This window comes from Gambusia affinis, linkage group LG02, assembly GCF_019740435.1.
Source record: "Gambusia affinis linkage group LG02, SWU_Gaff_1.0, whole genome shotgun sequence".
Taxonomy (NCBI): domain Eukaryota; kingdom Metazoa; phylum Chordata; class Actinopteri; order Cyprinodontiformes; family Poeciliidae; genus Gambusia; species Gambusia affinis.
The window spans coordinates 4,058,396-4,086,271 of NC_057869.1; the positions used below are offsets into that span (position 1 = coordinate 4,058,396).

Sequence of the window (27,876 nt, forward strand, 5' to 3'; positions counted from 1 at the left end):
CGGAGCCTCCCAGAGACCCGCAGCAGCTTGTCTATTGGCCATAAAAATCAGTGGATGTGTGGCTGAATGACATGAGGGGGAAATGGGGCGTAAAATTAAAGAATCTTGCAGAAGGCGAGAAGTGGAGAAGCAAGGCAAAGCGCCCCCCTCCCCCTTCAACGCGCACACACAAATACTGTGCATTCATAGGCTGCAGAAACGCACCTCCTGAAAGTGAAATATACTGAAATTAAACGACTGCTGTGGAAAAAAAAGAGGTTTTGTAGCTGCAGAGATGAGCTGCTGCAGCAGCAGCAGATTCAAGGCTTCATGCTTTCTACCGTAGCATCGCCGTTCCTGTCGCTGATTTGTCACTTTTATGTTCCAGGATCTGTCTGAGCAGAGAGACATGGCCAAGCAGCCGGCCGGCTACATCCCAATGCAGCAGCAGGAAGGAGCGGCGGGATTTACAGCAAACAAACCGGACAACACGGTGCCATGCCAACCACACGCCCCTCACCACCACCCGGCGCCTCAGCCGCCGCCTCCGTGCAACGAGAGCAAAACTTTTTGTCCCCCGGAGAATAAACCGGGAGATCCGGACTCCAATAAGGAGTATGGGACGTTTAAAAGCGCGCCGGCGCCTCCTGTCCCCGGATCAGTGGCCATCAACTCGGCCTTCAGGAAGGATTCAGCCGGAGACCCGCTCCGGGCCACGGCGGAGCAAAACAACACCCCGGGCAACTGGACGACTATGAGCCAAACCACCATCATACTGGGAACAGATGGGAACACGTCTGTTCAGCCGGGGACTTTAGCGGGGGTAAGTCTGCTAAATGAGGCGTTTCCTGGTGCGCTGCGGATGTTTCTGATTAAAACGAAGCGCAAAGATGAATGGACTTGAAGGGCGCAAAAGCCCCTGGCAAGAACAAACATTCAGAGTTTGCGGAGCTTCGTGCTGCTTCTTGATTGTCTTGATTATGAGATTCATATTTTATAATTCGCTGTTTTTGTAAGGATTAGTCAGTTAAAGGGGTTTTTATTTCTGTGTTTCAGTCAAATTTAATTTACTTCGAGTTACCAAACCAAACTCTTGAATTTACCATTTAGATGTAAATGTAATTTATGTGTAAATTCTGTAATCTTGCATGCGCCGATTTTTCTTTTTAATTATTCTCTCCTTGTGCCTCTAATTAACGCATGCGAAACTTTAAATCTCGCTTATGTCAGCAAAAAAGAAACATGTCAAGCAGAGGTTGATGTCTCTTCTGTTCTTCGGCGACATTTTCAAGAACCGTCTCCTCTTTATTAATTCATATTTGTTTCGGTGAAGGCGTTATAATCGATTTTGCTCGCGGTTAAAGCCCCAGACGCGGGTTGGACTGCAGGATTTAACTTCCAACTCTCGCGGTATTTGCCGGTGATCCCGGATCCCAGCAGACTCACTTGGTACAGCCCAGGTGTTTCCCGCCAGACAGGCTGCGCTGAGCACGAGACTGCGGATCACAACCTGTCGCGAGGGGACATCCCTCTCTCGCGCTCACACTAGATTTTATTTACATTGAGGTTATTTAGATTTTGTTTCATTATTTTTGATTTTGCGTGGTGTCGGACATTTTTTATAATCTCTGCACCGAAAATTTGTGCTTTAGTGGCAGAAAGATGTTTGTAAATAAATACAGCTGAAAATAGAAAATGAATTTGAAATTTCCCATCATCAAATATTCGTAATAACACATAAACACTTTTTACAGGACATACACAACATATTTTTGTGCCCATTTAAAACGAGAACATGTATTTTATCAAAAATATTTAAGAAGCTAAAATACATTTTAAACAAAATAACTTTTGTCTGGTTCATATATTGTCTAAATCGATGTATTTTCTACCAGTTTCTCCAAGTTGCACACTTTGGTCAGTTCTTGTTGTTTGTAAATATATTTTATGAATAATTTGACTCGACTGGTTATTTTGATTTTGGTTTAATCTAGTTTATTTTCCCTTTCATTTAGAGAATGATCTAATATTTATTTCTCCTCTCAGGCGGATTGTGTTGATGATGATGATGATGATGATGAGGGGGGAGATGAGAATAAGGCCAGAGGAAACTGGTCCAATAAACTGGATTTTATTCTGTCCATGGTTGGCTACGCGGTGGGACTGGGAAATGTGTGGAGGTTCCCTTATCTTGCCTTCCAAAATGGTGGCGGTAAGAGCTCAAAAACAGAAAGAAATCATGATTTTAAAAGCTTATGTTGAGGTTTATGTCATGCATTAAATAAAAACCGAAAAAAATGATAAGATTTATATTTCTTTGTAAAAATAAAATTGAATAAATGTGCTTCAAGGCCTTAAAACACAACGTTGGAAAATTACTGTAAAATTGAAAAAAATAAATACCAACTTCTATTCACATTAAATACAGTCAAAAATATTTGCTTGATTTTAATTTTAGAGGCAGATTTTTCTCCCTGCTGAAGGTTTTATCCTCTAATTTGTGTAATTTTCTCCCCAGGTGCTTTTTTGATTCCCTATCTGACCATGCTGGGCATCGCCGGGATCCCAATCTTTTTGCTGGAAGTGTCTCTGGGCCAGTTTGCCAGCCAGGGCCCCGTGTCAGTTTGGAAATGCATTCCCGCTCTCCAAGGTAAACTGGCGCCACTAATAAAAAGCAAATAATGAAAAATAATAATAATAAATCAGAAAAATAAAACAATAATAACTATTTCTCAAATTTTCTAAAGAGTAATGCATATATTTCGTCTCATTTATTTATTTTAGGTTGCGGGATTGCCATGTTGATAATATCTGTCTTGATAGCCATATACTATAACATTATAATGTGCTGGACACTGTACTACCTGTTCGCTTCGTTGAAGGGCTCACTGCCATGGGCTAACTGTAGGAATGAGTGGAACACGCTGGAATGTAAGGACAAAGACATGCTGCTGTTAGGTAAGACACACACCTTCACACACTCACACACATTCACCAAAAGCCCCCCTCTGCCTCTCGTTCTCTCCCCACAATGCGCAATGCGTCATGACTCCCTCAGCCGAGGTGTCCTGCAGTATAATGAATCCTGACCTGCGATCTCTGCAGTGAGTGACAAATTAAGAGCTGCTCGCTCATGTCTGGTGCGTCTCTAATGATGTCGGCTGATGAGGACATGTACAGGAGGCCTCCGTGTAACACACCAAATTATTCGGAGTTGAAAAATTCAACGAAATCTGGTTTAAATCCTACAGTAATTATAAGTTTCAATGGTTTAAAAATGCAGTGCACAGCTGTAGCAGTCTGCAGCATCGCGATTCTTATAGAAACTATTCATAAAACTGCGTTTTGCTTTACAGAAAAGTCCAAGAATTAAACATTGAGTCGTTTAGCAACGTTTTGCGTCGAATAATCGTGAAAATTGGTTATATTTTCTGTAATATTTTCCCTCAGCGATTCTGTGAATTCAGCACTAAAATTGCTTGCTTGACAAATTTACTGTACGGACTGGGCTGCTGCAGTGCTGCAGTGAGCCCGACACTGACCTCTGCTGGCGAAATAAATATACAACATCTGTTTAACAGGTTCTTTGTCAAAAAAATCGATTTATTTATGAATTAAATACAGTTTGTCCAATGTTTTCTCGGTGCACACAACTTTTTAAATTTACACAGTAAAAGATTAACAGCAGTAATTTGGATTATTTGGAATGTAGTGAAAAAACGTCATATTTTCAACATTTAATTCAAATGTTTATTAATATCAGAGCTCCAGACTAAATATTTAATTAACAAGCTGTATATTTAATTTGTAAACTGAATTAAGTTTTTAGTATTTAGCTGGTGAATTAAATATTTAGTTTGGAACTTTGGCATTCAAAATATGACAATTTTCCTTTCTTTATGGAAGGCTAAATAAACCAAATTATTACTGTTATTTTTTTTGCTGTATAACTTGTTCATCACATAACTTCAAAATTCATATAAAAAAAATTATTCTTACACATTTTCACGGTGCTTTAAAATCTTGTTACATATCACTCTTTTGGTTGGGATATTTTTTTATTTATTTTAAAGGCTAAAATGAAACTTTGTCTTGAATACACATCACCATTTGTATATAAAAGCTGTCATAAATGGTGATCTCATATAGCAAAAACCCAAAGTTTTAGCATAAAAGTTGGGAAGTGGAAGCATTAAGGTTCTCAAAGTGGATCAACATATAAATCAAAACTTTTTTTCCAACTTTCAGTGCTTCACAACATTGACTCCATGTTGCAGAAAAACTTCTTTCCCTGCAAATCACACCCATCTATCTGTTCATTAACATTTTACACTGCGTGAAAACGAAGCAAACTCCAGCCCTGTGTGCACATCTCTGCCAGTTCAAATGTGTTGATTTCTGATTGGAACAGACTCCTGCATCCTGCGGGACAAAAACTTAGTTTCCATCAAGAACTCCACTTTCTGTCTGTCCGCCAACACCGTGGGAAACCTGACAAAGCTGCTTAACATGACGGTGGACGGCAACAAGACCTACGTCAGCCCCAGTGAGGAATACTTCAAGTGAGTCTGTTTTCTAATAAAACGGTTCCACTTTCTCTGCAAAGTTTGTCTGAGTTCTGTTGTCTGTTCATTCCTAACCTTTTCAGAAAGGAAGAGCACTAAATACAGGGTTAAATTATAAGATTTTCACTCTTATATTGTTGTTTTTAATCATTTTGACACAGAAATCCTGTCAAATTTAAAACTAAATAAGCAGAAAATGTCATTTGAATCTGTTTTCTGTGCCACAAACTAATCTTTATTTCAGTCTAAGACGCACAGTAGTAACTATTTACCCAGTTACATTTTAAATTCTTTTAGGAGTATTTTTACTCTAGTAATTTTGTTATGAAGTATCTCTACTTGTACCTGAGTAAAGTTTCTGGATTTTCTACCCGCTAAAGGAAAAACATAAACACGTTTTAACCAAAAATTCCCCAGAAACAGATCATGCAATTTTTTAATTTTAAATGACTGATAATTTGTTCAGTTCCTCAGTACTTGAGCAGACTTTTCACCAAATGCTTTTTTACTTTTAGTTGAGTCATTTCTTGGACTTTTTCTTGAGTAAAAATATGTTAAAATATTGCTACTCTTACTTGAGTACAATATTTAGATACGCTGCCAATCAGTGTAAATTTACAGAGTTCTAAAATCGTTTATACTCGTTGAAAAGTTTCACATTTTGCCTGTTACAACAACCAGACACATCAAGACATTTTATTCAGATTTCAAGTTACAGATGATGAAAGTGGAAGTAAAATTTTACGTGGTTTCAAATAATTTAGGCTGACAAAAAATACAGAATGTGTCACATATTTCAATGCTTTGCAGACGTTTTGGTGTATTTAAGTCTATTGGAGAATGTCTGTCAGGAAAAGATTTGGACTGACTCATTTCTCATCTGATCTATTTGTTGTGGAATGTTCTCTAACAAACATCTGACTACACACACTGGAAATTTGGTCATTATTGAAGACAATTTGTTGCACTGTATCACAATAAAAAGCCCTGAACTTTTTATTCTGCAGCAGAATAAAAAGTAAAATTTTTCAGAATTGTAAATGTAAAAGCAAACAACCAATAAAAAGAAAAGTGTCTTTTTCGTTCAGTTAGCGACATGCTACCAAAAATACACTGAAACATTTGGTTTTAACTTCCAAAACGGTTTAAGGTGTACGGACTTCAGCAGTCCTTTTAAACACAATAAGCATATCAATCACATTTTAGTTAAGAAAATCAACATTTGATTGTTTTCAGATTATTGGATTGAACCGATTTATGAGAAGCTTGATGGAAGTCAGTCTGTGGCTTCCTTTAATTATTATATAACATATAATAGACGTTTTAATGTAATGTATCTACATTGTTTAGTAGTGTTGAAGTTGAGTTTAACGCATGGCCTTACTCCTGCAGGTACAATGTGTTGCATATTTCCAAAGGGATTGAATATCCAGGAGACATCCGCTGGCCTCTGGCAGGCTGCCTCTTCCTGGCCTGGCTCATCGTCTACGCCTCGTTAGCCAAAGGGATCAAGTCATCAGGCAAAGTAAAAGCACACACAACAAACACTTTCATTTTTGGTTTAGATTTTACAGTTTACTCTGTAACAGCTGAGGACAGCTAAACTAGGAAACTATTCAACATGATCTCTCTCCCGTTTTGGTGATTTAAGGGCATTTATTTACAAAAATGCTGTAAATGTCTTATCTTAGCTGTTCAAAATGTATAACTCTCTATAAATTAGTCTACATTGACTTTTTATACAAGCACAAACACCGTAGTCTCGTCAGGATGTGACGATAGAATGATTGTGTTATGTTGCCCTCTAGTGGTTGAAACGCTTCAGTACAACACAAACAAAATTGACACTAGATCCGGGCGAAATCTACACTGTAAATCAGGCAATTTAAAAATTAAAATGACGTCCTAATAATGACACAAAACTCATAACAAAAAGCATCCTTAATTAGATTTATAAAGGAGAAAAGCAACAACCTCACATGTTAAATCTGCTGCGGTGAATCGAATCTCCCGGCTGACAGGATGTTGGTGACAGTATCCATGAGGAAATCTGATTTTATAGGAGTCACATAATGATTCTGGTGAAATTTGACTAGACAGTGGAGATATAACAATCCAGATGGGCACTACTTTGATATTTGGTGAAATCAAACAGAAATCAAACAGCGAAACTCAAAATATAGAAATAAGAGATTTTATTTTTTGTGTGGAAGTATCCTTTTTATTCCTTTTGGATGTTGTTAAGATTATTGAGGTACAAAAATATGTGTCTTTTCCATTCCTTGTTCCTGCTGATATTATGTTCTATATAAAAAAGATAATTAACTACTTTAATTAATCCGGTTTAAACGTTGTAATCAGAAAAAAAATATTGAGCAACTTGAACCTTCATTTTTGTCCAACCATCAAAATTCAAAATTTAATTGTAAAATCTTATGCAAACCTCCAATAGAAATAAGTGCATTTATTGTTTGAAGTTTTTTGAAACAATGCCACTGCAAATGTAAACTAAGTTCAAACTGGTCCAAAAAAAACAAACAAACAAAAAAACCCTAAATTTCTTTTCTAATTTTTATTTAGTCAATGTTAAATGTCCTTTTTGTGCAGAAATATGAGACAGAATATTTAAAAACATCAAAATGTTGTTAAATATCAACCAAAATCCACAAATCTACAACAAACGTCTGTAAAATGATAAAACCTCTGAAACACTGAATTCCTACATTTAGACTAAAACCTCACCTGTTCATATTTGCTTTTGATTAATAATAAATGAAACATTAATCAACATTTTAATGTGTAATGAGAGCACTTTGGAAATGTTTCTCTTCTTGATTTTATGATGTAAAGCAGTTTGAACTGCCTTGTTACTGAAATCTGCTGTACAAATAAAATTTGATTTGATTTTGAACAGTTTTTCTATTCCCTGTATTTCTTTCATTTTATTACTTTCCCCACATGTTTCCTTCTCTTCCCTGTGGCCAGGTGGTTTATTTCACAGCCACATTTCCTTACGTGGTGCTGGTCATCCTGCTGATCAGAGGAGTGACGCTCCCCGGTGCCGCCGACGGCATCCTGTACTTTATCACGCCAAAATGGGAAAAACTCAACGATGCAAAGGTACATAAAGCTTCTTTCTTTATTGCAATTTCCAAACATAAACAAAATTAAATCGGTTTTCACCAGTAATTCGCCTTCGTTTAACTCCTCTCCTGCTCCTCAGGTGTGGAAAGACGCAGCTACTCAGATCTTCTTCTCTTTGTCGGCTGCCTGGGGAGGCCTCATTACGCTCTCCTCCTACAATAAGTTCCACAATAACTGCTACAGGTAAACACTTAAAAGGTAAACTATGCGTCTGTCAGACCTATTAACCCTGACACCTCAGATGCATGATGCTGTATCTGTCTGTGTGGTAGAAATGTCCCAATAAACATCACTTTTAGCCACCGCAGCGCACTGCTTCTTTCATTTATACTATTCCTATTTATTACATGTTACTGATTATAAATGATAAACAGAACTAGATGGCCTTCAGAAGAAGAAAAAGCAACAAAAATGTTTCTTTTTTCTAAAATTGTGCGCCATCTAGTGTTCATCTTTTGTACTACCATATTTTAGATACACACGCAGTTTTTCTTTGTGTCACCAGAGGGCACTGTTGTACCTATATCATGCACCAGCGTGTATTTGGAACATAAATATATTTGTACTAGTACAACATATGTTTTTTTTTTGTTGTTGTTGTTTTTTTAGCTTATGCTGCATCTGGCCTCCCTCCTTTGTTCTTGTTTTTGTTTTTGCAGGGACACCATCATAGTGACGTGCACCAACAGTGCAACCAGCATTTTTGCTGGATTTGTCATCTTCTCTGTTATTGGTTTCATGGCTCAAGAACTAAAGGTGCCAATAGAGAAAGTGGCAGATGAAGGTAAGACAGCGAAGCCTGTTCCAATTAGCAATAATAGATCAATTAATCGCATTGTAAATAATTTCCATTTGTATCATTTATAGTTTCTCTTTCTACAAAAAACTGGATGATAAAAAATCTTCAGTCTGGTGCTTGATTTTATTTATCGATTCTGTTGTTTTGTTTATTTGTTTTGGATATTTAAAATGTCTTCCAGTTCCAGTGTTAAATGTTCGTTAGAACTTAAGGTTTGGTGAACTTTGAGAATGTGTTCTTACTTTTCTCTACTGTTTCATCATCTGTGTCCATTTTGTGTGAAAAACATGCATATTTATGTTTTTTTTATGCTTTAATTTCAGGTCCAGGCATAGCCTTTGTGGTGTATCCTGAAGCTCTGACCAGACTCCCTCTGTCTCCTTTCTGGGCAATTATCTTCTTCCTCATGCTCCTGACTCTTGGGCTGGATACCATGGTAACTGCTGCTTTTTTCCACCTTACTATGTAATATTTTATATAGTGCACTCTTACAGTTTATATGTAATCAGAATAAAATGAAAAAAAGTGAAAAATGTAAATTTGTGTGAAAAAGTCGTGTTTTTGATTACATCATGTAATTTATAGTGAAAACTTTTCAGCAAGGGTGTCCAAAAGTTTTGTCACATGGGCCAAATGAGGACAAAATAAGTAAAAAATAACATACTAAGATAAAATCAACTATTTAAAGTTGTTTAATTGTGTTTTTTTTTGTAGGAAAGGCACATTATTCATTGGAGATAAAATAATTTTGCAGATTTTCTGTATTAGAAGAAATTTATTTATTTTTCTAAATCTTATTAATTCTGTTTATAAGAGAAAGATTTGCATCACTTTCTTTCCAAGCACTTGTTATATTTAGCCAAGTTTAATAAATTAAACAAAAACTGATCCAGGCACAGAAAAGTTGACTTGTCAGTAAAAGTTGACATGAACGTAGTTCTGCTAATTACAAAAGTTTGGTTATAAAAAGATAAATACTTTGTGTTGTACTTGACATGTTCTATTGTAAGAAAATTATGTCGGTAATAATCTAACCCCAATTAAAGTTTGTATTATTCTTGAACTGCAGTTGGTGGCCACACAAAGTCACTCCAAAGGCCACAAATGGCCCCTGCGCCACACTTTGGACTCCGCCGCTCTACAACAAACAAACTTTAAAGCTAAGACTAATATCAACAATGTCATCTAAAGTTGTGCGAAAAAAGATGCAAAAATGTAGGAATTTCAGGAACTGCTCTTTACAACTCCATTTAAAAAATAATAATACAAAAGAATCAATGTCAATGTTTTAAAATAAATGCTTCCAACAGGGTTTATAAATTACAGATGATCTCTAAAATCTTTTTTAAACCTGCTTGTTAAAATTGGTTTTGCACCAACAGTCACTAAATTTATATATTTCAGTAAAATTGATATTTTTTTTCATGCAGTCTTACTGTGAAAAACGACACTTTATGAAGTTAGTCCCAAAGACAGTAATAAAGGCAGTAAAAACCATAAAATGTTTAATTTTTGATGGTATCCGTATGTTTTTCTCCCTCTAGAAGCTTCTTAAAGAAGTCATTTTTTACGTAATAGAAACATATTAAAAATAAGATGTAGAAATAATTTGTAAGATGATATTTTAGTTTAGTGATAAAGATTGGACTTTAAATTTAGGATCAAAAGTAAACATAGTTAAGTAAAAATCCATGACTATTTTAGCCGTGGGGTATAAAATACATTTAAGATTTTTTCACTTCTACTTAGCACTAAATATAACCTTCTGATTATTATACCTCCCTTTATAGTGCTAGTGAGTTTTTAATATGTGAAACGTTGGATGATGGATCAAAACAGATTATTATTTTTTCTAAAAAAACAACAACAGCAAAAGATAGAATTTTTTATTCAAGTTTAAATTTAGAAGTTTATACATTGAAAATTGTAACCTATATATAAAAAACCCCACCGTAACAGAAAGAATTTTTAAAACTCCTCAAGTCTATTGAAATTCAATTTCTTCTTTAAGCTTTTGCATCTTTTCTTTTCAATGTTTTTTTTAATGTTCATATAATAAAACACTGTATTTAAAAAAAATTCAAAACTAATATTATGATGATTCCTTCAACTTTTGATTTCCAGAAAATTGATCAATCTGAAAAAATGCATTAAATGTAACAGAAGTTAGAGAAAAAGTAAATGAATTGTCTTTTTTATTGTTTGAGTTTGAACTAATCTCTAAGTAATCAACATTTCTGTCAGTCACATGAGTCTGTTTGCTCCAGAATAAACCTTCAACTTTGCAGGTAACATCCAGTGATGTGTAAACACTGCAGGCATTGACCCAATTAACATAATTACCCATGTACGCTTCCCGCTGCGGCTGTCTGCTCAAGAGTTCAGACTCTCCAGGAAGCTGAACAAAGGCTGTCTGTCTGTGATTAGAAAGAGTCAAACTAATCAGATCTAAAAGTTTTTAAAAGAAACATTAAAGTACATCTCGCCATTAAAAAATCATTTATGTTCATTAGTAAACATCAACTTTATGCTCTTTATTTTTTTGATCATTCATGAAAACAAAAGAAGAAAATAAAAACAAAAGTCGTTCATCTCAAATGCAGAAATCATCGTCTTTATTGTAATTATTTGAAAAGATAAACGTGAGGCGTTCAGCTTTAATTGATTTCACCCAGGATGAACCAGACTTGCACTTTGGCTGATTGTTTTAGATTTTTTGATGATGCCACAAAAATCAAGTCAAGTTTAGCTTGTTGGTACATTTCAGGCAGTTTAAGGTATTTTACGAGACAAAAACATAACAAAAGGGGAAACAGTGAGACAATGATCATCATATTACTGTGGTAGAAGAATGAGAATTAATAAAAAAGTTAAGGCAGCTCTAAACAAATGGTTTTTAGTCTTGATTTAAATGTTTCAGCAGTTTTGCAGTTTTCTGGAAGTTTGTTCCAGATTTGTGGTGCATAGAAGCTGAATGTTTGGTTCTGGTACTGGGGATGCCGACCAGAACCAGAAGACCTGAGAGGTTTTAAAACAGTAATTTAAATTACACATATTGCAACTACGATAAACGCATTGGTGGCTTTTTCTAGATCTTGCTAGGACATTTAGTCCTGGAAACAATCATCCAGTTATGGAAGACCAAGTTTGTTACTGTCTTTTTGTGTTTCTGAATGTTCATGTCTGAGTCTGTCACTTCTCCCAGATTTCAGACCTGATCTCTAGTTTCTAGCTGTGATAACAGAAACTGTGTGCTGACTCTTTGGGTCCAAAAATATTTACTTTTTTTTTGTTTCTGTTCGGGTAACGAAAGTTATGGCACATCAACACACTGATTTGTTCAGTGCTTGAATAGGTTCAGTCAGCTGGTGATATTGCAGAGCTGTGTATCATCTATGTATCCATGGCAACTGGTAAACTAGCAGGAGCATGTAGATATTAAATAAGAGGAACCCAAGGATTGAACCTTGATGTGTCCCAATAGAGGTTTTAATCAACAGTGTTTATGGAAGATGCAGCCTTACAATGTATCCACTGGTTACATTTAAGTTTACAAATATGAATAAAAAACATTTTGGTAATACTAACAAAACTAAAACAGAATAATATCAGACAGTAAGAACAGAAAGGCTTTGTATCTTTTCATACAGAATGTGTATCTGGTTTCAGACGTGCGTTTGTGTCAGAATCAGAATCAGAATCAGAAAGTGGTTGTGCACCAAAGAAACCACAACAAAACTTAAAAAATAGCAACTCTCGATAAATGAATAAAATATATCTCAAATCTAAAAAAAATATGGTAAAAAACACAGAAACAACTGGGATGTTAAGAAAAATAAATAAGTAAATAAATAAATCATAAATAAACAAGTTAGTAAGTTAAAATACTTACTAAATAAATAGGTAAATGAATGAATGAATGAATGAATGAATGAATGATAAGGTGTTAGAATAATTCAACAACAGCTCTTGGATATAAGCTGCTTTTTATTCTGTTTGTTTGACTAAAATGCGAGTTACTTTGCTGATTTTCTGGATCTGCTTCGTTAAATAAAAACTTCAGTCTCTGTCACGTTGTTTTTCATTTTTATTTTTAATGTTCAGAGCATTTCTGAGTATGATCCTGAGCAAACACGTCCCCGTAAAGCACCAGCCCCTTTAAGTGCACTGTGATGCTCCTGAGCCGAACAGAGGAGCAGAGGGCACAGTGGCACATTAGGACACAAGTCAAAGGAAACAGAAAATGATGATGTTATTTTGCCTTGGCAGTGGCAGCTCAGAGGAGAAGGCTACAGGCTTTGTTGTAGGAAGCAGCTCAGCAGTAATAGGCTTGGGATGTTGACAGGAAATTAGTTTTGGGAGCTCAGGAGGATGGAGAGGAACGGGGAAGTGGCAGATCCAGCTCTGCGTCGGTGCGTTTTCGCTGTCTTCTCATGCATATGTCCTCACCACACCAGCCTCTTTAAATTTCCCTGTTTATGTATTCATCCGCTGCACTCCTCTGGGCTCAGAGGCGCTTTCACCATTATGTCATATTTGCTTTTCTCCAGGCTGACTCCTACATGTCGGGTCTCTTCCCTATAATCGAAAGTCTTTGGGTTTTTTGCTTTTGTTTTCTTCTCCTTCTCAGAGTTATATAAATGTTCTTTTTAACTGTTTTGGAAGTAAATTGAATTACTTTAAAAAGAGTTTATTGGCTAAATGAAGACAAATGCTTCACAACACTAGATGCTGAAATCTTAACAGCTGCAGCTGTTCGCAATTTAAATTAGTTAAACTTGCTGGCTGCAGGCCGGTGATTCTGCAGAAGAAAGAGACGATCAGGGAAGATTTCTGATGAGCTGCTCTTCTTCCTCATTCCATTACTCTCCTCTTCCTCCAACTGTTTCCAGTTTGCCACCATCGAAACCATCGTGACATCCGTGTCAGACGAGTACCCCAAATACTTGAGGAAACATAAACCGGTCTTCACCCTGGTCTGCTGCCTCTGCTTCTTCATCCTGGGCTTTCCCATGATAACAGAGGTATGACAATAGTTTCTACTTATGAAAGGTTACACTGCAAAAACACAAAAACTTACCACGTAATTTTGGTCTAGGTTTCAGTGTAAGTTTCTTAGTTCACCTGAAGTTAGACAAAACTAACATACAAGTAGCTTTTCAGCAAATTATAGGAAATTGTTTTAAGTAAACAATTATTTCACAAAGGTTCCTACTTTTGACACCCACTGTAAAAACACAAAAACTTACCAATAAGTTTTTACTTACTTTTTAGAGTAAGTATCTTAATTCAAATGAAATAATATAACAGTAACTTCCACAGAAACTTGGTTTTAGTAAATTATTATTATTTCATTTGAAGCAATAAATTAATTCCCACCTTAAAGTGAATTACTTTTTAATCCATATTAGGGAATTTTACGCATTTATGTATATATTTATTTAACTTTTGTTTTTTATTTATTCTACTTTGTAGAACTCAAAACCAATATTGTCAATATCTGTGGTTATCCTTTATTTTAAATTTAAGTATTGTGGTATTTGTCATTAAAGATCCTCTATGTAATGTTATATGAAATAAAGTGAAAATAAAAGAACTTGTAAGTTAGGTTTGTATTATTTCAAGAGCACTAAAACAATTCCACGAGGAATTTGACATAAATTAGTTTTGTGTTTTTGCAGTGTGTTTACCGACCTGAAAGGACAATAAAAAGCAAGATTTAAAAGAGATTTGTTTTAAATGTTTATTAATGGCTCAACTGTCTTACTAATATAGATTTTGTTTTATTGTCCGTGCATTTTTAAAGAACGGGATGTACATGCTGCAGCTGGTGGACACATTTGCAGCCTCCTATTCTTTGGTTATCCTTGCCATCTTTGAGCTGGTTGGGATTTCCTACCTCTATGGTGAGTAAATGACCTGCAACATGACCTTTACTTACTGCTCTTGGTTTTGCACTCCAAGGAACCACTCTGAAAGGTCAGAGTTCAGCAGGAGGCTCCAGAGTTACTGGTGTTGGTAGAATGAAAGATTGTGAATTTGAATGCATCTTGTTTTTGCTTTAGTGTAAAACAAAACCGCAGTACAGGTCTTTTTCTTAGTTATACATCCTCTGTGTGTGTTTAAGTATTTTCATTAGCAGCTGTAAAATTAGAAAAAAACATTTTGTTTGTTCAAAAAAAAAAAAAAAAAAAAAAAAAAAAAAATTTAATCTCTAGCTGCATTTCCTTTCACCATGTAATTGCAAGAATTGGAATCGCAGAAATAAATTTGCTTATTGGAAACACACCACTTCCAAAAAATGTCACAATTTTTTTAATAAATTTTTTTTTCAATATTTTACAAAACTGCAAAAGAAACACTTTTTTCACGTCATGAGTCATGTGTGATCAACAACCGGATGTTACCACTGGCAGAAAAGACAAAGAAGACGACAGGAAGTGGTAGGAGAATGATTGTGCTGCATGGTTTTTAATGAGTTATTGTGTGAACAAGCGTGGAAACACAGCGATTGCTAAATTATATTTTCAAAATATCGACAAAATTTTGCGTACATTTGTAATGAATACTCAGCACCAACCGCTACTGTTTCTTGTGGTTGATTTATGATGTTCACAGTTAATTATTATGTTTAAAAATTGCTATCCAAAACAGACAAGCTGAGAAACCTCAATGTAGTAGAGTTGCATTTTTAGCTGTATTCATTTTTCTGCAATAATACAATGGACTTTTGTTGCTATGGTAAAGTACATTAGTACATTTGCATTTCATTTTACGAGACATATAAGGCTCCGGTTATTGTTATTACTGGTTGACATTTAGAGTTTTCCTGTAACATTCAAAAGTTGAAGCTGAAGTTTTGGCTTCTCTCTTATGCTCTTTTTTTAGGTTATCCTACAGCTTTTTGTGTTGCTGAGTCATTTTTATATTGATTTGGCTTTAGGTATTTAAAGATTTCGTAATACCATGGCCTCCATGGACTTTGGAATCACATGCAGAACAGTCAGCATGAATTTATTTTCTATATATTTATCATACTTTGTTTCACCCAAAAGTAACCTGGGGAGTTTTGGGCTGAAAGGTGTTAATGTTTTTGTTAGTTATGGTAAAACAGAAAAGTTATTTTATTTTTTATTTTTATCAACACCTCCAATCAGCTGATTAGGACATAATTAATTCGTGATGATTGTTATGAACTCAATTCCATCATCTTGGATGAAGTGCAGTCCTTCTGGAAACTTATAGTCAAGTTTAATTTAAAGCAGCAGAATGTAGCTTTTATATAAAAAAGTTTCTTTACATTTTTGTTGAAACTCTCACCATGGTGTGACTGTCATCAGACAAATAATCTGAAAAAATGTAGCTCCTCTGTCTTCTCCAGAGCAAACTAGAAACAACCAATCGTCACTAAGATTGACTTAGTGATTGACGTTACTAAGACCCGCCTCCTGGCTCTGATTGGTTGCTTTCTGTCAAGCTGTGCATTTCTTGAATAATAGCTCAGGGAAGAGGTAAAAGAGTTAAATATTTTCACAAACGATCTGTCTCATAACACCAAGAAATTATGTAAAAAAATAATAATTTTTAAAAAATAAAAGTTACTTTCTCTGTACTTTTAAGGGGATTATTGGCGACACAAATATTTGTGACATCGGTTATTTTACCGCAGAATAAATGTTCTCAAGGTTGAATAAAAAACAAAAAGTCTTCAGTGTTCAAGAAAACAACATGACTCTGTTTTTGGTGTTTTTACACATCTTTACCAGTGGTGCCAGTAGACGCGAACGCCTCACACTCACATGTGGTGTTACAGTGTTTGGGCCTATTATTTGCTTTTAGTCCAGCCTGAGGCATCATGAACACACGCACAGTCCAACACCTCAGCAGGGACACCAATTACATCTGGGAGACTTTTGTGATTACTGCTGGCCTTCCAGAGGAAATTGGGATTTGCCCCATTGTCCTTCATGCTGGTCTCCTGATATTCCTCTGGCGGCCACCAGGGGTCTCTGTTGTAATGTCCAAGTCTGAACCGCCGACGTGCCCTGGACTCAGGTGTGTGTCAGGTGGCTGTTACCAAGCGAGAGGCTTGGCTCGGTTTGTCGGAGCATCAGCACAGGTGACATATTGAAATGATTGTGTGACTCTGCCTCTTCATGTCACTCACAGTTATCCGTCAATAAAGACGATGGGATGAAGCCATCTGCTCCCTCACAGTTTCTCCAGGAATCTGACACTCCTTTTACACGCGCACCCCCCCACACACACACACACACAAAATTTGCTGATCTCCTTTTGTAGGGACCTTATCAAACCCAGGTCACTGTCTGTGTTTCCACTTTCCATCTTCCCATCATTTCTCATCTTTGATTTTATCTCTCTTTCCGTTTTTTTCTCTCCTCCACAGGTCTGCAGAGGTTTTGCGAGGACATCGAAATGATGATTGGTTTCCAGCCAAACCGATTTTGGAGAGTGTGCTGGGCCTTTGTGACTCCAACCATCCTGACAGTATGTTTGTTTTTGATCATCTCATTTTCCCACACACACACACACACACACGCCCACACACACACACACACACAAAGCCACTAGTGGACATTTGTATTTTCAGTTCAACCCATTGTATCTGTCACCTTAAAAATTTAATCATTTCCATTCTGTAACAGATAAAAAATTACTCCTCAAACACTGAAGCTCAAAATGGTTTCCTCCTTACTTTTCCTGCCGAGCCAACACTTCAAATGTTCATTTCTGTAACTACCTAACCATACCATACCTCAGTTTACAATTTAGTTCTACTTAAACATCGTGAACTAGGTGGAAAATTGCTTGAACTGTATAAAATATGCATACTTTCTCTGAAATCTGCCTCCGTTTCTCTGAGCTGTCCAGCTGAAGATGTAAATTTCCTTGCACAGATTTTACTAATATGTCTGAGCAGGACCTTGGCCTGCATAAATATGTTTAATTTACATAAACATAATAAAAAACACTGCAAAGGTGATGCTGACTAATGGAGCTGCATGTTTCCTGCTGCTCTCATTGGAGGGCTGATTCATTTTCTGTAACTGATCCATTTCTGTCTTTCATCTCTATTATTTTTTTTATATTTTAAGCTAGACTGGTGTGTATTTTCCTTTCACACACTGATTACATGAAATATAAATATTTTTTTGTTGTCTTCAATCTTTTTGTTCAAAACAAATGGAGCAGAGGAAACAGTTTTTACCCCCAGGAGAAGAAACTTGCAAGAAATTACTCATTGGTGTTGAACATTTTGTGATTTATTAATTAATTTTTCATCCAATGTTAACATAAAAAAATTAATTTAAAACATATGCATCGAAAATGTGAATGAGCTTAATTTGTTGTGCTTTTAGTTGCATGTTTTGAATTGGATTCATGTGTAGTAAAAAGTTTAAGCCATGTGAAAAAACTGCATGGATTTTAAGAAATGTCAGCAACACTAAAGCATGGAAGTGAACACATTCCTGCATGCCAACTTCTCTATTAAGGAGTTAAAGATTCAGATCCATTTTTCAATAACCTAGTTGCTTAGATCATATTATAGATTCCAAAGGTAAGGTTACACAATTGAAAATCATTTCTTGTGCTAAAATCCTGGCTCATTTTGCAAGAAATAGTCTTTTATTTGCCATAACAGCCTTGACACCAACCATAAATTTGGTAGTTAAAAAAAATATGTGGGCAAAAAACAACTCCTTAAATCATGATCATTTTTTAAAAACTAAAAAGGCCAAAATAAGTCCACTGCAAAATTCAATACCCTGTAAAACCAACTTCAGCTGCTGCAACTTGAACCGAGCTTTGCTTTGACCTTTCAGGTCGCTAAGTAAGAATTTTGATCAACTCTTTCTTTCTTTCTTTTTTTTTTTTTTAACTCTGTTGGCTCAGTTCACTGAGGTTTGAAGATATTAATTTAGTTCTTTCAAGGCTTCAACACTACATTTCAATCAAGTTGAGGTCTGTTCTTTCACTGGGCTGTTGCAACAGCTTGATTTTTTTTTCGCAGCTATTTCTTTGTAGATTTGCTGCCATGCTTGGAATTTTTTTTCTTTGACATTTCTCAACATGATCTGACTTTTTTATGAACATGAAGGGATTTCTATTCGAAGGAAAGTTAAATATCATCCAGAAAATGTTCAACTCCAAAATAAAAGACTCAAAAAATCCTGCAATTATTTGAATAAAACCTTAGCAAATAAGATCTGTTTAGCATGATTGAATATTTGAATATTTATTGCGCCCTTGCAGCGTGACGTCACACAAGCAAGACCCCGCCCCCATCTGGAGGCTGGCTGGCGGCTGCTGGCTAACGATGGCTAGCATTGGTTTTAACTGTTAAGTTGTCAATATAACTAAATCTTAAATGCACGCCTGATATATAAAGGAAAAAGGGACACACTGCTTTGCTACACTTTGACAATTAGATAACGAGGTCAGTAAAAAGTTTAATTAAGAAAAAAAATAGGGAGAGAAGTAGTTCAGTTATGCTAGCTTGACTTTGACAACCTTACGGTGTAGACGTGAGAACGCTGACAGAAACACCAGTAGATCAGGTGTTTAATCAACCACAGCTGTGTTGGATTAGCTAACAACAGCGATATTTACCACAACGATTACTTATTAATAATCGCAAAATAAGCATCAAGCCTGAAAACATCCAATTGTAACGGGCTGAATGAGCTGTTCTTTGTGTGGAAAATGTTTGGCTGTTTTTGGTGTTGAATCTTGATACATTTGGTGGCTTTGTTGTCAGTTGCTATGGCAACGAGTCTACGTGTAGCACCGACGTAGAAAAAGTGTGTTTGAGTTGTTCTTTAACGGTTTCTCTGCGTTTTTTTGCCATTTGCTGTGGCGCGCTGCATTAAATTAATCATACATACATCTCCAGGTTTCATTTAGTTAATGGTTCTACCGCGGCAGCGCGGCAATGAATGGCATTGTAAAAAAAAAAAAAAAAATCGTTTTTTTTGCCCTCCAGCGTTGAGCGCATGCGCAAAATTTCCGGATATAAACAATAACATGCAGGCGGTTCATACATTTTTACACAACCAACAAGTTGTTGAATTTAACCAGAGGTTCATTATTTGCGCAGGGCATCCTGGGGCTGAGTCTGTACCAGTGGAAAGTGATGACGTACGAGGACTACACCTACCCCACCTGGTCCATGGTTCTGGGCTGGCTCATGGTTATTTGCTCGGTTATCTGGATCCCCATCATGTTTGGCATTAAGATGTACCTGGCCCCTGGCACCATAGTGGAGGTAATAATTAAGATGAAACTGAGGCAGGATATTGTCTATTGTTTTTGACACATGCACACACACACACACACACACACACACACACACACACATATACACACTGGGAAATCAATAGTCTCATCCTTCCCTCATTAGCATGGAGAGGCGAGCTGCAGGCTGAGGATTAATTCGTTCATATTTCTGGGAGTCTTCCGAGTCTCTTTTAAACACTTTGATTAATGGATGATGATGATGATTGCGGCTTTTTGTCCAAACAGCTTTGTTTTCTCAGTATCGCTGACAGAAGCATCAATTACAGATTTTTCGTCAAGATTACTTTTGTTATCTGGGAAAATAACCATGAATGCAAGCGCTCATCTGATCTAAAGATAATTAATTAAGTCCTTCTTACATTTTCTCTCTTGATTGTCGTATTACGCGCTATACATTCCTCCAACCAACCGATTTTAGACTTCAGTCGCTGTTTTACAACAAAGCTGGCATTCTACTATTAGCCATCAGTCTCAAATTATTCCTGCACTTTTGTGTCTCCAACAACCTTCTGCTTAATCCAAAACCAAATATTAGATTGTCTTGTTTTCCACCTTTCTACATTCTACCTATTTTTGCCATCTTAGACTCATCAGTGTGACACATCTAATTCTGTTTGAAAAGGTGTAATAAATGACTTGAACATTGGAAAAAACACCCAAAGAAACAAACTATAGCTAGAATCTTCAGAATCTGCACAAAAATTCAGCTGAGTTGTGAACCAATTTGTTATGGTTACATGCCACTGAGAATTTCACTTTTTATTGCTGCATATGCAATTCATTGATCCTTTTGAACTTTTTTGCATCTTTATGTGGTAGACCTGCAGTCCACCTGTGTGTGATTTATTTTCAGACGTTCTGTAAAGACTGGAAGTTTGTTGGATGACAATAATGTATAACAAATAATATGAAGACAAACTCAGCAGACATATCAGGGGGGCAGTTATGGAGAAGTTCAAAGCATGGATAATTTACATAAAATATAACAATCTGCAGAGTTGGGTAGTAATTAGCCACATTTACTCAGTTACATTTACTTGAGTGGTATTTCTACTACGCAGTGTTTAATACTCTTGCTTGAGGAAAATTTTGTAACTTTTCTACCTTTCTAACTTTTTCTAAATTTCTAACTTCACTGAATGAAAAGTAAACATGTTTTAACCAAAAATTCACCAGACACCTGCAGAGTCACACCTGCAGTTTTTGTTAAGGTTTCGTGTTTTGTTTTTTTGTTTTTATTGAAAGAAAATTTTTTTCTTCTACCTGATTTTGTTATTTTTTTTTACTTCCATGAATTTTCAATTTAAAATACCAAAATTTCCACTTAACTTTATATTTTGGTCCTCTGATGATGTAATATTTAAATGTTAAATGATTGATAATTTCATCAGCTACTCAGTACTTGAGTAGACTTTTTACCAAATACATTTGTACTCTTTTTCCAACTTTTTTTTTTTTTGTAACTTTTTTACTGCTACTCTTTCTTGAGTAAAATGTTTGGACACTCTGCCCACCTCATACAATCTATCATCCCAAAATAAAGAAAAAGGCATCCCAAACCTATCAAGACTTGACTAACCAGAGAAATGAACAATTCTGGAGGAATCCTCAACTAAAGTTGAGAACCCCAGAAATCTGTACTTTATGGCAAAAAGAAAGCTGCCTTTGTTATAAGAAGCTCTCTGAGTTTGTAGCCATTTGAATGATGTTAATCTGTTCAGATCAGACCAAAGGTTTTGAACTAAAGACACCAGCCTGACCATAAATCTTTATGTTAAGGGGATACTTCCTTTTGCAAAGTCTTAAAAGATGATAACAGTTGATATGGGGATGGATTGTGCAAAACGTGGAAATAATGAAGTAAAATCTGTAAGAGGCTGGATAAGTGTTAATTCTAGGGTAGAAATACAGCTTCCATTGGCTCCAAGAGGCTAACGGCAAATATATACTCTCAAAGAACAGATAAGTTTTTTTATTTTACTTGAGGTGGCCATCACAAATTTCCTTCTAACCAAACATTTCATTCTTCACAAGAACTTAAAAGCAGAACTCTGTTGATGTCCACATAAGTCCCACCAGCTGCAAATGTACCAGGAGAAAAGGATAAAGGTTAAACCTAGATAATGTGTCAAGAATAAGCTACAGGAAATCCCAAACCAGGGCTGCAAGAACAAGAGTTATGAAATTTCTTTAGTCCTCTGTGAGAGAGAGAACAAATTTCTCTGTTGCAGACATAAAGTCAGACCTACAATGGAGTGGCTTGGACAAAAGCATATTCCTGTTTCTGTAGAGTCTGGTCAAATCAGACCTGTGTCCATGTGAGAGTCTGTGTCCTTGAAGTTTATTTTAAAAGACTGTTCCCACTGAGTGAGCCTGAGCTATTTTGTGAAGAAAAATAGCAAAATTTCCACTTTTAGATGTGCAAAGCTTGTAGAGACCTTCTCAACAAGATTTGCAAAAGTAATTTTAGAAAGTGGTGCTTCTATTGAGTCAGAGGTCTGAGACAAGTACAAAGAATACTTAGAAAATCAGAAAATTTCTCATTTTTCTTCCTCTTGACAGTTATGTCCTACTTTGTTTTAGTCTGTCACATAAAATCCCGTAAAATAGATGAGACATGTTCAAGTGGTATTAATAATTGTGAAAGGCACCATATGTAATAGGATTGCACAATACAGTATATCATCACTAAATGTGTTTCCATTTGCCATAGAATTACTAAATTGGAATTATGAAAATAAATTTGCTAAAACAAAAATTGAGCAAAATCTCCCGTTTATTAGTTGATATCGCAGAGCTGCAATGGGAACATATTTTTTCGCTTCGCACGAGTCATGTGGTCAACTAGATGTTACTACTGTCTGAAACGACAAAGAAGACGACAGGAAGTGGTGGGAGGATGACGGTATAGCAAAACTCCAGTCTTCAAGGGCCGGTGTCCCGCAACTTTTAGATGTGCCTCTGCTGCACCACATCTGAATAGAATAATTAGGTCATTGTGGCTCTGGAGAACTGATCTACACAAGGAGGAGGTGATGAAGCCATTTTATTCCAGCGTTTTGTACCTGTGGTACATTTAAAAACTGCAGGACACCGGCTGGAGGACTGGAGTTTGATACCTGTGGTTTAGCATGTTTTTTAATTACTTATTCACGTGTGATTTTAATTGTGTTTCTTATTTCATGAAAACACAGTGATTATGAAATTGTGTTTTTTTGTCATTAGCAAAATATTGTCAAAATTTTGCGCAATGGAACTTTATGTAAGTGTGTATAAAGTTGATATCTGGAAGGATTGCTTGGAAAGCAAATTTTGGTGATGAACATATTTCAAGTATCACAAATTCACACTTTACACATTAATAAGATATTTGGCCTGCTGGATAAAGTCTCACTGCAGCAGAAACTTCAGTTTTTAAGACACTTAATAGGTCACAAAGAGTGTTTTTGAAGCACACGCATGAGAAATACAGGAGTATGTGAATTTATTGCAACTGATATTATTATGATTTACCAAAACCTGACTGTATATGGTTTTCTAATATCATATAAGCCCTAATTTGTAATATCTAAAGCAGTGCCATGAGATCGGACACAGTTAATAAAACATTTGACAGCAGAATGCTAATATAGCCCTGATTTATTGGCTTAAAGCTTTAACTGGGCTGTGTTTTCTCTTGCAGCGTCTGAAGTTGGTCTGCTCCCCTCAGCCTGACTGGGGGCCTTTCCTGATGAAGCACCGTGGAAATCGCTACAAGAACATGATCGACCCATTAGGAACCAGCTCCCTGGGTCTCAAACTGCCCCCAAAGGACTTCCAGCTTGGTTCCTATCAGTAGCAGATGCTCTGGAAGCAACACCTTCCAAGTTTTGGAGGGGGCGCTTGGAGTGGGGGGTAACGCCTGCTTCCAGGCTGTTCTGTCCTCCACCTCTTCTTCCTCCTCCTCTGATTTTTCTCCCACTTTGTACTTCACTCTGTCTGCTTCCCCTCTTTATCACGGAAGTGGAAACAGGCTTTTCCTCTTCTATTACTTCTTCACCTCTTCCCGTCTTGTCTTAGGGAGGGGCGGCTGTCCAAGTGGAGTCTGCTCTTCCTGCTGCTACTTGGTACTCGGTTAATGGGCTATCATTGCCTCCCACACATGACCACTGATTACTCCACAGCCCCCCTCCCAGGGAACTCATTCCAAGAGAAAAATTGTGTCATAAAATGACACAACTCAGACTGCACTTGCAATATTAGACTCACAATAGCTGTTCCCCATGGAGTTGTGTTTGTTTGTTTCTATGCGTGTGTTTGTGTGAGTGGCGTTTCATTTCTGTGTAGAGATAACAAATCATGTCGGGGCAAGCAAGCAAGCAGACAGAAAAAAACGAAAAGAAAATTAAACTCCAGGAAAAAAGAAAAAGAAAAAACGAAGTTCAGTAAGCTTGGTTGGGGATCTTGGTTTTGGGTCCATCTGTGTACAAAATTTCACCTGAATTATAGATAGTATCTGACAAAAATAGACATAGTATGCTTTGTTATCACGTTTCCAGCACTATGTATAAATAGTCACATCAACTACAGCTCAGTCGCTCTTGCTTTGTCAGAAATAGATTATGATATCTGTAATTTGTGCCTCCTATGTCCCAGTAGAGTGGCGAATGCATCCTGATCACTAGTTCTGCGTGTTTCACTTTGGCCTTTAACAACTCAGCATTGGAGCAGAAGCTTGGACTCTCTTTGTTTCTGAACCCGGGAGGCAGAATGTGATACCTTATCTCTTTTTAAGTTATGTTTTTTTTTTTTTTTAAGTTGCTTTGTCTGTGAATTTAAAACGGTGCAAAGTAGAAAGCTATCCGAATAGTTTAGCCATCATTTTCGTTGGCGATTACTTGGCCAATTAATTAACCCTTTCAGGTTGACGAAGATGACCTCTATGTGCATAAATGTCTATTAAATGCTGTATGTATGTGTTGTGACTTTGTCAAGCCATATATATAAATATATAAATCTTCTTTGCAATGTATGTTACATAAGTAGAGTAACTATATCAAATATATAAGCATACACATTATTAGAGTTATATATATATATATATCTATAAAACCTCCAGAGGAGGAAGGCAGAGAGTGAGAGTGTTTGTGTGTGTAAATGTCTCCTAATGTTATTCTTGCTAACATGTAATGTTTTGTACAAAGTGCAGTCCTTCTGGAAAAAATGATCCCGACTATCCTCAAGTAATAAGTGTGTTTTGTCACTTCCTCACTATAGGAGCTACTGCTATGTGCAAACAAATTAAGATTTAGAGTAGAACAAATGGCCCCGGTCCCCTGAGGAAGTACACTTCGTCTCTTGTTGTTAGTGGTAGATTGTTGGAGACCTCGCTGTCATTTCGGAACATGTTGCCTCTCTCTCCGTGTGTCCTCGTTGAAACAGGGTCTCAGGTAAACTCGTCAGACTGCTGCGGTAGCTGCAGGAATAATACCATAAGGAAAATTACAGCCTTTGTGTTTAATCACAATGAACACCCAGCTGGGAAAGCTTGTTTTCCTGGAGAACCTCCATGGAGCCGGATTTTTTTTGCTCACCTTTGCTTAAATGCAAAGTGAGTCACTCCGTTTCGAACAGCTGTGTTGCAGGGTGTCATTTTGTCGGTGTGCGCTTCATGGAAATCTGTAAAACATATTTAAAAGTAACTTTTTGAATGATTGTAATGAACCGCAGAGAAAATGGGTCTGTGCAATAGTTTGCTGCGGTGCAGATATTATTTGTAAACGGCTTTTGGCAGCATTTCTGGACCCATCACAGTCCCACCGTGGTGCGTCAGAGTCAGACGTGTTAGTGAAGTTTAGCACTTGTTTCCTTTGAATTATTGTGCTCTGACATCATACGCATAACTGAGCTGTTATAAGTGGATTTCTGTGGGTTTAAAAAAATTGAAAGAGTGCAGCTCTGCAGGTAATCGGACTTGAAATGTCACGGCAGGCCACTAATGAGGGCTGCCATCCTATTAACTTAAAAGAAACACCATGCACCTACTTATAAGCAATTAGTCATTTTTGCTTTGGACCTACTGGATTCATGTTTTTTTTTAGCTTAAGCAGAGTTCCTGATTGGCGTAATAGATGCTTTTATCACTGCAGGCTTTCAATGGTGGAGTGTTTTTTTTTTAGCCAGTTGAAAAAGCAATTGCTAAAAGTTTAAGGCTCTCTATTCCTACTTCTCTAAGCCATGTCTTTTCATGACCTTGATATGAAAATAGCACATATACTAAGAGGTTATCTGAAAGCAAAACATAATCAATTAATGAGCACAAATATACAGATGTTAAATAGCTTGCTCGCTACACTGTGTTCCTTTTAGTATGTCGTGCATTTAGCTTTAGCTGTGATTTAAAAAAAATGTATGTCTGTTTCTGGCTTGTGGGTGTGCGTGTGTGTTTGTCTCTGTATGTTTAATCAATCTCCACGTAGCTGTCAATCAAATGTTTGCATGACTGGTCTGAGCCGACTGTAGAAATAAGAGAGGAGGATTTACAAGCAGTTCCTAGTATGACGCTAAGCTAGCTTTGTAATGCTAACTTTAAATACAGATTTGCTCCCAAAAAAAAAAGATACTCCGATGGCTTCTCTTCTAATCAGAGATTAAAAAGCAAATGTTGTATGATGAGGGCATTTAGTTTATTCGTGCAAGACTTTAAAGATAAAACCCTTTATGACTTTACTCAGAGGTGAGACCTATACGTATATATTTTATGTCCCTGTGTTACCATTTGTGTAGGGATTCTTTGCCTTTGGTTTGAGAAGAAAAAAAAAATCAGCTTAGGGTTTTGTTTGAACCACATATATTTGTAAAATATATCAAATGAAGAGCTTGCATGATGCAGTTTGTGTTGCTATAACTCAGTGTCCATGTGTAATTATCTGTTTTCTTCTCGAAGTATAAGTCTCTGCATGTTTACTTTAGGGAACCTTTAGTTGAACATAAAGATACAAAATCTAGGGATGGCATCAGTTTAGAGATAAGAAAAAAATATATACGTATGTATAAATATGAAGAAATCTCTTGGGCTACAAGCCACCACTGGGCAGTGTAAGTAACCAAAGAATGAGTACTTTATGTGGGATTGTTGTTGAAACATAAAAAGTTTAAAAAGGAATGTGCCATGTGCGTATAGGAAGTCGAGATACTGCCATCCATTTAACATGTAGTTGTTCTTTGATGTTTGCCAATATGTTACAACACATCTTCAGGTAACCATTGGCCTTATAGATGTTCTCGAAAAAGTAGAGTTATTATTATTATATGTATTTCAAAATTAACACCGCAGCGTAGCTGTCTGTCTCATATGGTACCAGTATTCCTATTGTTATGTCTGTTGTGTCTTTTTGGCACTTTATTGTGTGACCTATGAGTGCATAGGTTAAATTTCTAATTACTTGAGTAATGTCATATATTTCTGTGTGTCCTATATGAGGCACTGCTGCCTATGGATATAGATATGTGCCTCCAACATACCATGACATTCATTTAATTTAAAAATTGAGAATATATATATTATAAAAGTATGTTTTAAAATGTGTGTTATGTGTAAAAGAAAAAAAAAAGTAGAAGATATATATCATAAATGTGAAAAATGCATCTATTTATTTTCATCATCAATTATTGAGGCCCTACCTCATATTTTGTATTTATGTATAGAAATGCAATTGGATTATAGTATCTTTGCCAATAATAATATACCGCTAATAAATCATGAAATGTATAACGTATGAATCAATAAATAAATGTTATTGTTTTGCTTTGTTGTTGTTGTCACTGACTTCTTTTGCATTTGTGAAGCCTAAAACAACACTGACGTGAAAATTAGGTTACAGCGATAAAGTCCCCTTTGTGATTCAGCCTGTCACTCAACTTCCACATTCAGCTGCTACGTAACTGAAGGCGTCTCCTCAGTGTGCTGCGTGAAAGCGACGCACACTGTTGGTTGTTTACTGGAACATTATGATCAAAGAAGATGAGAGTAGGAAGAAAGAGAGGATTTGAGCACTCCTGCAGGCGCATTGTTTGTTGGAACATGTGATG

The 27,876-nt window shown here is 36.3% G+C and overlaps 1 protein-coding gene across 3 annotated transcripts in view; it reads left to right on the forward strand.

Annotated features, from left to right (window-relative positions):
- slc6a5 (solute carrier family 6 member 5) overlaps positions 1-27,593 on the forward strand; it is a 28,266-nt gene extending 673 nt beyond the window's left edge. Inside the window, exons 1-16 of one of the 3 annotated variants that reach the window (XM_044142145.1) lie at positions 184-257; positions 368-802; positions 2,026-2,191; positions 2,498-2,629; positions 2,764-2,937; positions 4,391-4,541; positions 5,937-6,069; positions 7,530-7,664; positions 7,768-7,871; positions 8,348-8,472; positions 8,811-8,923; positions 13,380-13,511; positions 14,294-14,393; positions 16,895-16,995; positions 19,607-19,774; positions 23,489-27,593. In XM_044142145.1, coding sequence (XP_043998080.1) covers positions 389-802; positions 2,026-2,191; positions 2,498-2,629; positions 2,764-2,937; positions 4,391-4,541; positions 5,937-6,069; positions 7,530-7,664; positions 7,768-7,871; positions 8,348-8,472; positions 8,811-8,923; positions 13,380-13,511; positions 14,294-14,393; positions 16,895-16,995; positions 19,607-19,774; positions 23,489-23,644 — 2,304 coding nt within the window. In that variant the 5' untranslated portion in view covers positions 184-257; positions 368-388 and the 3' untranslated portion in view covers positions 23,645-27,593. Of the gene's footprint in view, positions 1-183; positions 258-298; positions 803-2,025; positions 2,192-2,497; positions 2,630-2,763; positions 2,938-4,390; positions 4,542-5,936; positions 6,070-7,529; positions 7,665-7,767; positions 7,872-8,347; positions 8,473-8,810; positions 8,924-13,379; positions 13,512-14,293; positions 14,394-16,894; positions 16,996-19,606; positions 19,775-23,488 lie in introns of those variants that run through there. The other 2 variants (XM_044142135.1, XM_044142126.1) reach the window with 2 other exon arrangements.
- The last annotated feature ends 283 nt before the right edge of the window (positions 27,594-27,876 follow it).